General features: G+C 34.9%; 1 protein-coding gene across 3 annotated transcripts in view; it reads left to right on the top strand.

Moving 5' to 3' along the window:
- The window catches only part of cacna1bb (calcium channel, voltage-dependent, N type, alpha 1B subunit, b), a 264119-nt gene that overhangs the window by 245063 nt on the left and 6751 nt on the right, over window positions 1-12305 (top strand). For 2 of the 3 annotated variants that reach the window (XR_012396671.1, XR_012396670.1), the window contains exons 46-47: window positions 6405-6660; window positions 12055-12269. Coding sequence is in view for 1 of the 3 variants with exons in the window: in XM_017352993.4 (XP_017208482.3) it covers window positions 2183-2221; window positions 6405-6660; window positions 12055-12269 (510 nt within the window). In the remaining 2 variants the exon portion in view is untranslated. Of the gene's footprint in view, window positions 1-2182; window positions 2222-6404; window positions 6661-12054; window positions 12270-12305 lie in introns of all 3 variants that reach the window. The other variant, XM_017352993.4, reaches the window with a different exon arrangement.

Below are 12305 nucleotides of genomic sequence, written 5' to 3'. Positions count from 1 at the left end.
CCTTAATATTTTGACATAAAAGAGGTCACAGTATAAAAACACATACATTTCATAGCTCAAAGGTTTTTTGTTACTTTAAAAACAACTTCTATTGAAGGAAGTTTGACAAAATGACTGTAAATAAAATCCTCTGTTATAGGGTTGTCACAATACTGGAATTCGATACCAATCGGTACCAAAACGTCCATTTTGCGCCAACATCTAAGCGCAGAGGAGCACATTTTTAAACAGAGTGATTTGCCATTGTGTTCATGAGCTCAACAGAAATGACTGTGATTGGCCGTGAAGGTCATCAGTTCCCTGAACTCACCGCTGTTTACTGCGTGTAACAACAGATGCAGGGACACTGGAGCATTTCAAAGTCACATTGATCAGCCGGTTTGTCTATAAGCTGACATAGGAGCGCTCCAGTGTCCCTGTATATGTGGTTGCATGCAGTAACAGCAGTGAGTTCAGTGAACTGATGACCTTCACAGCCACAGTCATTTCTGTTGAGCAGGTGAACACAATGGCAAATCAGCTGTGTGCTTCATATCGCTTAAATCAGGGGTCACCAATCTCGTTCCTGGAGGGCCAGTGTCCCTGCATGGTTTAGCTCCAGCTTGCCTCAACACACCTGCCTGGGTGTTTCCAGTATACCTAGTAAGAGCTTGATTAGCTAGTTCAGGTGTTTTTGATTAGGGTTGGAGCTAAAATCTGCAGGACACCGGCCCTCCATGAACAAGTTTGGTGACCACTGGCTTAAATGTTCGCGGGAAACGGGCGTTTTTAAAATTTCTGTACAGATTGGTATTAAATTCCAGTATCGTGACAACTCCATTGCTATATGATGTAATAGGGTGGATAAGCCCTGCCTTTACAAAAGATCAATACTTTGACTTTACCAACTGTTCAGGCCTGGTAATATGCAGAACTGTCAGAGCATCACAGCCGTGCAGACTGCTACGCCCATTGAAACATAGTGATTGGACGAGGGCTCAAAAACAGCACAAAAATGAGTCAAATTACTTATAACCGCTGATGTTTTTTAAATGTGAAATCTTGATAACATTATTAGTGGACCTCAACAGTATACACAATTAAAAAAATTGAGGTAGCTTAATTTTTTTGAAGTTAAAATTTAACATAAACAAAAAAAAAAATTCATCTTCAAACCAATTGTCATTTTCTGCTCTAAATAAAAACATTTTATTTTTACATAGAATAAATGTCATTAGTAGTTTGCAAAGCCAAAACCAAAATTATGGTAACACTTTAGTTTAGGTCATAATTCATGCTATAAACTACTAGCTTATTACTTACCTATTGTTAAGATATTAATTGTTCATTAGCAGTTTAAAGTATGATCTTATTCTACATCCCTAATTCTACCTAAGACCTAAACCCAACTTCTACAAAACTACCTATTAATAAACAGCTAATTAGTGTTAGTTAAGGTAACACTTTATTTTGATGCTCCATATGAGTATTAGTAGACTGTCTGCTTAATATCTGTTGATACTGCTCTTTCAACAGACATTTAACTGACTATAAGATACTTTGCAAGTACATGTCAACTTATTTTAACCCTAACCCCAACCCTATCCCCAACCTAACAGTCTACAAATAATCTAATGAGAATTAGTTGGCATGTAGATGCAATGTAACTTAAATTCCACAAACGGACCATCAAAATAAAGTGTGACCTTTGTTAGGGATTTTTTAATGCTGTAAACAGCAACTTTAACTGTTTTAGATGATGAAAACAAGTTTATTTTATTGCAACATCAATGACATGGATGTGCTTTTGTTTTTTTACTTGTTTTACATTAATTTCCCCCCCTCTTTAACTAATGTAATGATTTGATGTTCCTTTTTAACTGTGAATTTATTCATGTACATCCTTGTTTTCAGTTGATTTGGTATTTTGCTACATCGCTAAAGGACTCACACGGTGTCCAGCGTCCGTGTTATAATGTCTTGTCTTGTCTAGTCTTGTCTTTGTCTTTGTCTCTTCTTTCTCTCCAGCTTTCTCTTAACATCAAGCCCACTCTTTTGTTTTTTCGGCACAAACCATTTCCAATCCACCAATCATTGGTTCTTTACTCTGATGTCTCTCCTCTGTCTCACTGTTCCATGAGTACCACAGCTGTGTGCCCTGCTCTCCTCACCTTTGTGTCCTCTTCCTCTTCCCGTCCAACAGCGGAGCCACTTACGCCACACCGCCGGAGCGTATCTAGCAGTATGTACAAGTGTTCCACCTGCAATCTTCCTCTCTCTTTTTGTCTGTTTCTCGCTCTCTCTCTCTCTCTATCTCTGCCAGCCACTCCATCTCTATGTTCTATGCTTTTGTGTGCTTTGTCCATTCCAGCTCTTTTAGAGTCGATAAGTGTACACACTTGATATTAGCCTGGTAGACACACAACTGCTGTACAAAAGTCATCACTGTGGGTAGCTATTTCAGTGGTAATGGAATAGATTAACCACAGTTTAGTTATAGCAATTGTCGAAAGCAAGGAGCAAAATGCAATGCTTATTTTATTATGAATGTTGTGACGTGCTAACTGTAAGTACAGTATGGATGTGTTTCATTTAGTAGGTTGTGTGTCCTTTTGATTTTATGTTAGTGCAGTCCTTTCTTCACATATGCTTCAGCTACATACATTATTAGAAACACATCTGTTAAAAAGTGTGTTTTTGATGTTTTTTGAACAACAAGGGTGCATTTATTTGCTGATAAATGCAGCAGAATTCATATTAAATATACTTACATTTGTAAATAAGTTCAATTTGAAAAATCTGTTTAAGTATTATTTATTTATGTCATGGTAAAGCTGAACTGAAGCTTTTAGCAGCCATTTTAAGGGTATAGTTCACCTAAAAATGAAAATTCGTTTACTGACACGAATCACTTGTCACAAACCCTGGTAAACACAAAAGAATCTATTTTGATGAATGCTTGTATCGCTCAGAAATAAAGGTATGTGAGCTGTCACTAGGGTGGTACCTTTTCAAAAGGTGAAAATTTGTTCCTAAAAGGTCCATATTAATACCTCAAGGGTACATATTAGTACCTAAAAAGTACAAAAGTGTTCCTCTTAAAAGTTTTAGGTACTAATATATACTTTTAAGTTACCAATATGGACCCTTTAAGTACAAATGTTTACCTTTTGAAAAGGTATCATCCCAGTGACAGCTCGCACACCTTTGTTTCTGTGTGTAGGTGGTACATGTTGGGCTCTATCATACACCCGGCGCAATAAAGTGCAAAACGTGTTTGGTGCGATTTGTTGCTATTTTCAGACCAGCGCAACAGTAGCTTCCATGATTTGCACCACGTTGTTTAAATAGCAAATCCATTTGCACCACTTTGTGGACTCGTGGGTGTGCTAGTCTAAAAAGAAGGTGTGTTTGTTGCATATTGTTGGCGTGTTTCTATTTTGAGAAACTGAAATAGACCGCGCCACTGACCAACTAAAAGCTAGTCTAAAGTCCAGCACAGACCATGTTAGTTATGCACCTATGCAGGTCCAAAGCATACACACAGGATGTACAGCAATACACAAACTGAATTTAGAAATAGTTTTGAAACAAATCTTTGCCCTTAACAAATGAAATGTTAATGGTTGTCTTCAGCAGAGTGCGTACAACACTGTTTCCTTTACCACGAAAGTAAAGGAGTAAAGAGTAAAAGTAAAGTAAAGAGAAAGAAAAGAGGCTCGTTCTTTATCCTCACGTGGCAGATGGTCAGTTTAACTGTTTTCTCACTAGTAAAGCATTCAGTTGTTACACTTACAAAGTCCGCCATGTAAATAGTAAATGTACCATGGCGCAACACAACTGACTCTTAAAGGGAATGGGAGATGAGACTCTGATTGGTTTAATGCATGTTATACTCAAAACACACCTATAACTCATTAAGCGAATAAGCACAACCCTGTTAGACCATGCATCGGGGCACAAAGCGTATTTTTCCATCCTTAAAATAGCAAAAGTGAATTCGTGTACACCCTTAATGCTTTTGCATCATGCCCTTTAGACATTGCTCCTAGACCGTTAAAACAGAACCCATTGACTTTTAAGCATTCTTTTTTCACTGTTGAATTTAACGGGCAACAGCATTCTTCAAAATACCTTCTCTTTGTGATTTCGACAGAATACTCATAAACATTTAAAACAACTGGTGGGAGTGTAAATGAAATAATTTAATTTTCGGGTGAACTAACCCTTTTAGTATCATTTGATCTGCGTGTTACCAGGTTGGGTTGATGATTTACAGACAAAAACCCAAACCAACCTAATAAAACATGCACTGATAGAAGCGTAGATATGATAGACTTCTATTAATATGTCAGCCAAAGTTGATTAGTTAAAAAAAATGACAAAATAATACACACAAACTGCAAAAATGCAGGGTTCCACACAATTTATGTATGTTGTCTCAACTCAAATCAATTAATTGGATTAAACATAAAACAAATAAGTTGTGCAAATGAAATTGATATTTATTCTTATCTTATTTTAATTAAGTAGTTTGAACAAGCAACTACATATTTTCTTGAGTGCAGGAAAGCAGATCAAACCATAAAATACAGAGTAAAATAATATGAATACATAAATCTTATTAATCACCGAAAACCTAATATTCCACATTCTTTGGATTGATTCTAAAAGGTTTTAGTAATCTGTCAATTTGAACCAATTACAAAACTCTTCAAGCTGTTTCAGATATGAGAAGAGAGGACGCACTGCTTCTTAGAAATTCTGAAATCTTATGCCACTGGGCGGCACTAGTGAGTATATGTAGAAGACTTAAAAGCTTAGAAACTCCAGTCATCATCAAGCAGTGGTCACAGATTCTCTGAAGAGTTTGGCATTTTGTGTCTATAAGAACACTGTATGCACTCTTATAATTAGAGTTTCTTTATTAATGCATGGCTCAATCAAGAACCTTTGACATTCTTCAAATGTTCTTGTAACACTTTATAATATTGTTGTTAATCTAAGTTAATGTATTTGCTAACTTGACCATGCAATGAACAATACATTAATTGTAGAAGTTATTCATCTTTGGTAATGGTAGTTAATAAAATAAAGTTGGTTATTGTTCATGCTAAGTTACAGTGCATTAACTATTGTTAGCAAGCATAAATTTGGATTTTAATAATGCATTAGAAAATGTTGAACTATGATTAATAAATGCTGTACAAGTACTGTTCATGATAGGTTCATGTTATTAACTAAATTAACTAATGAAACCTTATTGTAAAGTGTGATCAAGATTTTTTATAGTAGAAAAGTTTTGTTAAATTGTAAAAAAAAATTCTCCACACAATGAAAAATGGTTATTTGTAGAATCAAAAACATTATTCAATGCCATTCAAAACTGTAATTTAATTTGATTATTTTTTTATAAATATTTGTAATTCTTTTTTAAATTTAATACAATTTTTAAATGTGATTTAATTTTTTTATTTATTAAAAAAATATTCAATTTAATTTATTGATTTATTTTAGTTAGTTAGTTAATGTCCTTACTGGTACCTTTATTTAAAAAATTACATCAAAGTATCATGAAAAGGCGCCAGTGACTCTTCAGTGGTCAGTGGCTGCTGCTTGACTCTGGATAGTTCATTCAGCAACTATTCCAGTCGTCCAGTATGTGTGTAAGAAGCCATTCGATGACAGCATTCAGGCAGCCGAGTGTTTGCATCGAGCGTGACGGTGCTCCACTGTTCTCCGATGGAGCGGCTGAACGTCGCCCTTCAGCGGAAGTGTGTTTTCATGCTCAGCCGGTGTTGTGCGTCTGTTGTGACAAATCTAGTGCTCTGAGACTCTTGTATGTGATAGATTTGTGTCTTCTCCTCTAACCTCTTCAACATTTTTTTACATAGAGTTGAAGTCAAAATTATTCGCCCTCCTGTAAATTGTTTTTCTTTTTCAAATATTTCTCAAATGATGTTTAACAGAGCAGGGAATTTTCCACAGTATTTCCTGTAATATTTTTTTCTTCTGGAGAAAGTCTCATTTGTTTTATTTTGGGTAAACTAAAATCTTATTTTAATTTTTAAAATCATTTTAGGGTCATTATTATTAGCCTCCTTAAGCAATATTTTTTTCTGATAGTCAGAACAACTCATTATTATAAAATAACTTGCTTAGTTACCCCAACTTGCCTAATTAACCTAGTTAAGCCTTTAAATATCACTTTAAGCTGAATACTAGTATCTTAAAAAAAATATCTAGTCAAATTTTATTTACTGTCATCATGGCAAAGATAAAATAAATTATTAATAAAAAATGGGTTATTAAACTATTATGTTTAGGAATGTTTAGGGAAAAAAATATACAGGGGGGCTAATAATTCAGGAGGGCTAATAATTCAGACTTTAACTGTATTAACTGGCTTTATATTTACAATCCAGCCAATTGCAGATGTGAGTCCCATGCGGCGATCCACATCCTCGCTGACTCCACAAAGAGGTGCGCGAGAGGTCAACCTGAGCGAATACGACCTGGAGAGACCCAGGATGAGCCCGAGCCAGACTTTCGCTCAGGACAGAGAGAGAGAGAGAGTCCACCATCATCATCACCACCATCATCATCGCTGTCAGAGACGCAGAGACAAGAAGCACAAGTCACTGGATCGAGCCATCAGCGAGGAGCAGCCGCCACCTGCAGGTCAGCTTCGTTTGCAAAAATCAAGCCAAATAAATGGCCATTCTTTATTTTTATCACTGAGACTTTTAGCTAGATAAAGTTCACTACCTGACAAAAGTTTTCTCAATCTTGTCGAACTGATCACAGTTGTAAGAGCAAAAAATAATAACTTGACTTCTAGTTGATCATTTGGAAAAGTGGCTAAAGATAGATTTTTCTGATGAATCATCTGTTGAACGCCATCTCAATCATCACAAATACTGCAGAAGACCTATTGGAAACCGCATGGACCTAAGAATTTTACAGAAATAAGTCAAGTTTGGTAAAGGAAAAGTCATGGTTTGGGGTTACATTCAGTATGGGGCTGTACAAAAGATCTGTAGAGAGAGGACAAATTCTTTAGCAGGATAGCGCTCCTCATACTTCAGCCTCCACATCAAAGTTCCTGAAAGCAAGGAAGATCAAGGTGCTTCAGGGTTGACCAGCCCAATCACCGGACATGAAGATTGTTGAGCATGTCTGGGGTAAGATGAAGGAGGAGGCATTGAAGATGAATCCAAAGAATTTTGATGAATTTTAGGAGTCCTGCAAGAACGCTTTCTTTGCCATTCCAGATGACTTTTAGAGTTATTTGAGTCATTGCAGAGATATATTGATGCAGTCGTCTGAGATCATTGGAGTCATACACAATATTCATTCTTTTTCCACTGCACCATGACTTTATACTCTATACTGTACATTATTTCTGTTTAGTGACTTTTGTCTCAGCAAAGTCGGACCTTACTGTCCAAATTAAATTATCCAAAATCAAGGCATGATCATATTTTATTTTGGTAAAACATAAGTAATCTAGGGGCCTTTGCCTTTTATAAAAGGCCACTTCTGATACCAAATGATCAACTAGATATCAAGTTATTATTTGTTGTTCCTAAAACTTTTTAGATGACAAGACATTTTGTCACGTGGTGTACTAATTTGCTGCTTCTCAATAGTTTAGTAATGTAGTAGTTGGGTTTAGGTATTGAGGGATGTAGAATAAGATCCTACTTTATAATAACTACACTGAAATGACATAACTTAATTTTTTAAGTTAAGAGGTTGCAAAAAATTTATATAGGCTAAATTTAAACAAAAAAATCAAGTATAGTAATGGTCAACTTAATTGGTTTGTTTCAGTTCAGGTCAAATAAATTGTTTGCAACCACATACATTAAAAAATGTTGTAAATCCAGTAAATCTTTTTTTTTAAAGTGTAATAAAGAGCCAATATCACCCAAAAATTTTAATTCAGTCACCATTTACTCACCCTTTACTTGATTCAAACCTTTGTGATGTTTTTTCATCTGTTGAACACAAAAGAAGATGTTTTGAAAGATGTTGGAAACCTGTAACCATTGACTTCCATAGTATTTGTTTTCCTCCTTTGTAAGTCAAAGGTTACTGGCTTTTATCATTCGTCAAAATATCTTCTTTTGTGTTCAATGCAGTGAAAAAGCTAATAAAAGTTTAAAACAACTTGAGGGAGAGTAAAGAGTGAGTACATTCTTATTTTTGTGTAAACTGTCCCTTAATAGTGGGAATTGGTACTCAAACTAAAGTGTTGCAGAAAAGGCAATGCATTTTTAGGTGCACAAAACAAGAAAGAAGAATGTAACACTTTTAGTTTAAGCACCAAATCTCGCTATTAGCTAGTAGATTATTACATGCCTATTATTAAGATATTGGCTGTATATCAGCACTAATGAGGTAAATTTTTTGTTTGATATTATTTTACATCCCTAATGCCTAAAGCTACTACCTTAAATACTTTTAATAAGCAGCAAATTAGGAGTTTATTCAGGCAAAATCTGTAGGTAATGGTTTATCAATAGTGAGAATTGCACCTTAGTATAAAGTGCGACCTTTTAAATAAAAGCTTTTTAAGTGTATTATTATGTTAATACAATATTATTATTATTGTAATTATATTATTATTAATTTTATAATATTATTATAGCTTGATTTGCATTTTCCATTCACTATTTTTGCTCATAAGGACTTCTGTATGATAGGAAATAGTGAATATTGTAGAGCGCATGAATATCAAAGAGATTAAAGGTGGCCTTTTTTTTTAAACACAGAAAGGGTCACAAGTTTTGCAATGTCTTATGAGGATTTTTTTTTTCTCACCTAGGGTATGTTTATTTGATTAAAGCAAAAACTGCAATATTATAAACTGTGGTTCATTTTAAATTAACTGTTTTATTTCAGTATGCTATAAAAAATATATTTATTACAATGTTGACAGCGCAATTTTTTTAGCATCATTACTGCAGTATTCAGTTTCACATGATCCTACTGAAATCATTGTAATAAGCTGATTGGATGTTTAGTCTTCACTTGTTCCAAACCGGTATGGCTTTCTTTGTTCTGTTAAATACAAAAGAAGATATTTCGAAGATTGCTGGGAAGCATTTGGCCATTGACTTCCAACGTGTTTATTTTCAGCTTTCTCAAAATGTCTTTTTTTTTCATCTAAAAAGTTTGTTTAATAAATAGATGGTACATTTAGATTTTTGGGTGAACTGTCCCTTTAAAATCTATATTGAAAAAAGTGGTGCTGATTGATATTTGGAAACTGTGAAAAACTCCTTAAAAAAGATGTATGTTGCAAACATTTGACCACAATTTAGACAACATAATAGCAGGACTTTTTGCCACAAGTACTAAAAGGAGGTGTGTGGTAAATCTTTAAAGATTTTGAAGAAAAATAGAGTACTTAAAAATCCCAGCTTCTTTCGCTTAGCACAGTGATGTAAATTCTTTTAAGGATTATAGTGATCAAGTTATCGAGGAAAAGACTCTTTATTGCTCTCCAAAGCGCTTTGGTGTAGGATTTACTTTGTCAGCCTCTCTCTTTGAAAGCGCGACTTACAAACCAATGCTAGAAAATGTGCTTTTGAATGGATTGATCTCTTTTTTTTGGCCAGTTTCCCATTACCCGGAAAGCCTGCAATCGAAAAGAGCAGCTCTCGGTTACTTACGAGAAAACGAACCACCTGTCAATTCTTTACTACAGAACTCCTACTCTTTCTTTTTCCGCTCTTCTCATTCTCAGCAAAAACACAAAAACGTAAACATGTTTCTCAGCCAGAGTGGTTCTGCTGTTAATAGATCAGTCAGCTTTGACTGAGTTGAAACAGGAGCAATACATCAGTCCCCTGAAAGCTCATTTTTGCTTGGGTGTGTTTGTACTCGGATTTCAAACACATGCAGACACCCACATACATCTTCCTCTACGTGTTTTTGTTTCTCTGTAGTCAAAGATCACAACAGCACCAAACAGCAGGGCTCACACAACACACACACTCACACGCACACACACACACAAGGTTCTGGTTGTTGTGATATGTAAGATGTAAGTGCTCTCTGGTGTTTTGGTTAGTTTTGGGCAGTGTGTTTGCCACCCAATTCAAAGACCCTAGTGCATTTATTTATTGACACCGTTGGAGGTGATTGTAAGCAGAGAAAATGAGACATTCATATTTAATCATTTTAATCAAATCGAAATGTGTAAACAAACACATTCTGGTTTTATTAAAATTCATGGACACCCTTTATTATTTACTTCCTTTGGAGAGGATTAAACTGGGAAAATAAGATTTTAATAATTTAGTTTTGAATTTGGTCACACTTTATTTTGATGGTCAGTTTGTTGAATTTAAGTTGCATTGCATCCACATGCCAACTAATTCTCAGTAGAATATTTGTAGACTGTAAGGTTGGGGTTAGGGTTAGGGTTCTTGCAAGATGACATGTACTTGCAAAGTTTCTTATAGTCAGTTAAATGTTTGTTAAAGCAGCACTATCAGCAAAATTTAAGCAGATATTAAGCAGTCTACTAATACTCAAATGGCTATTAAAATAAAGTGTTACCTTGAAAATTCATGATCATGGAAAAAAGAAAAGGAGAAATCAAGGTGCATAACATAAAATGTAACTCTTCCCTTCCAACTTTTGGAAAAAAAGTCAGCATAAGCAATTTTGATACATGAAGAAAAACATTTTATCTAGTTTAATTGTATTTTAATCAACACTTTTGGTTGTTGAACACTTGAATGTTTCAAGAAACAAAATAAAATGTAAAAAAATCCCATTTTTCTGAGACTACATCCTGATCAGTTTTAGAACAATTATAAAAAATAATTTAAACTAAGTAGATAGAGTTCACTAACACTGATGAAACTTGCACAGTCATACAGTACACTTCTATAATTCTTTGGTAATTCAACATTTCCTTCTATAACATTTAATTGCATTTGTATTCAGTCGGGGATGGACAATATTTATAATATGTGTATTACAAATATGTATTTAAAATATAGTAGTATTTTGTAATTTGTATTTTTCTTTACATACTGGTCAAAAACTCCAGAATTCTGTTACGGGTAAGCAGCAGGATGTATATGAAGAGTTCATTTGCAAAAAAGGAATAACTCCATTTTAAGATATATTGTGTTTTATGTTTAATATGCATTTAAATGTACAATTGCAAAAAAACATGATTTATGGGTATAACTAAAGCTGGACATCATGTTTTTACATTAAGTATTGATGATTCATAAATCATGTTTTTACGTTAAGCATTCTGCAACTGCAAAAAAATCTACATTTAATGAGGGGAAAAAAAACATCTTCATATCTCTCTTTTAAAATATGAGACTGTTTCAAGTCTAGCTTACAGACAAGGGCCAAACATGGACCATATCTGGGTGAAGTCTCAACCAAATTAATAACTCATAAGTAGGCCTTAACTGGGCCAGATAGGTTGGTGTATCACGATTGCAAGGAAATTGATAAACCCAAAAAGCATTGCACATTATGCACCCTTTATGCCCATCATGCTTTTTCTCAAATCAACCTGATTGATAGAATTTTTTCTTTACTTAAAAATTTATTTAATGTATTTTAAATGTGGGTCAAGACAGGCCAAACTTACGTGGTCCACATATCAATTTTCCACATTTGGGCCAAATCAATCAAGGCGTCTGCAATCTCACGCCTTCTAAAGCTACGGCACGTTCATTGCATTTTTTCTTCTAAGTAAGCAAGTACGAATTTATTATATATAGTGGCTTCTCTTACCTCAGAAAATTCCAGTCTTCTTTTTGATATTTGTTGCCAACTTATCAGGAGGTGACAGTTTTGTATTCTTTGCGTCACTGAATGGAAACAGTGCTTTATTCACAAATGTTTTATGTGATATTCCAGTTTTGTGCACACATTTAATTCACATCTTTGTATGGACATATAGCTAATGGTGTTGTAAATTATGAAAAACAGTATCAACGATGGGAAAAGTTCATATAAATGACTTAATTCAGCTTTGAACAGAAACAAATTTAATGTATTTGTATTATGTTTTCTGCACAACAGCTGATCCAAACACAGAGTCGACGCCCAGGGAACGAGCCCGGGAGCGAGACCGTGGCCGCTCACACGAGAGGAAGCACCACTCATCCTCAGCAGCAGAAAGGAAGCAGCGATACTACTCTTGTGACCGCTACGGCAGCCATGAACATGGCCACAGCCTGTCCGCCGGGCCTAGCCGATCCACCTCTCCTGGAGAACCACATGACAGGCTTAAACAGGTCAGTTGCTTTCTCTTACTCGCACTAACTTAAATA

This window comes from Danio rerio, chromosome 21, assembly GCF_049306965.1.
Source record: "Danio rerio strain Tuebingen ecotype United States chromosome 21, GRCz12tu, whole genome shotgun sequence".
Classification (NCBI taxonomy): domain Eukaryota; kingdom Metazoa; phylum Chordata; class Actinopteri; order Cypriniformes; family Danionidae; genus Danio; species Danio rerio.
Note: the sequence above shows the minus strand (reverse complement) of the source record. Positions and strands in the feature narration are given on the sequence as shown.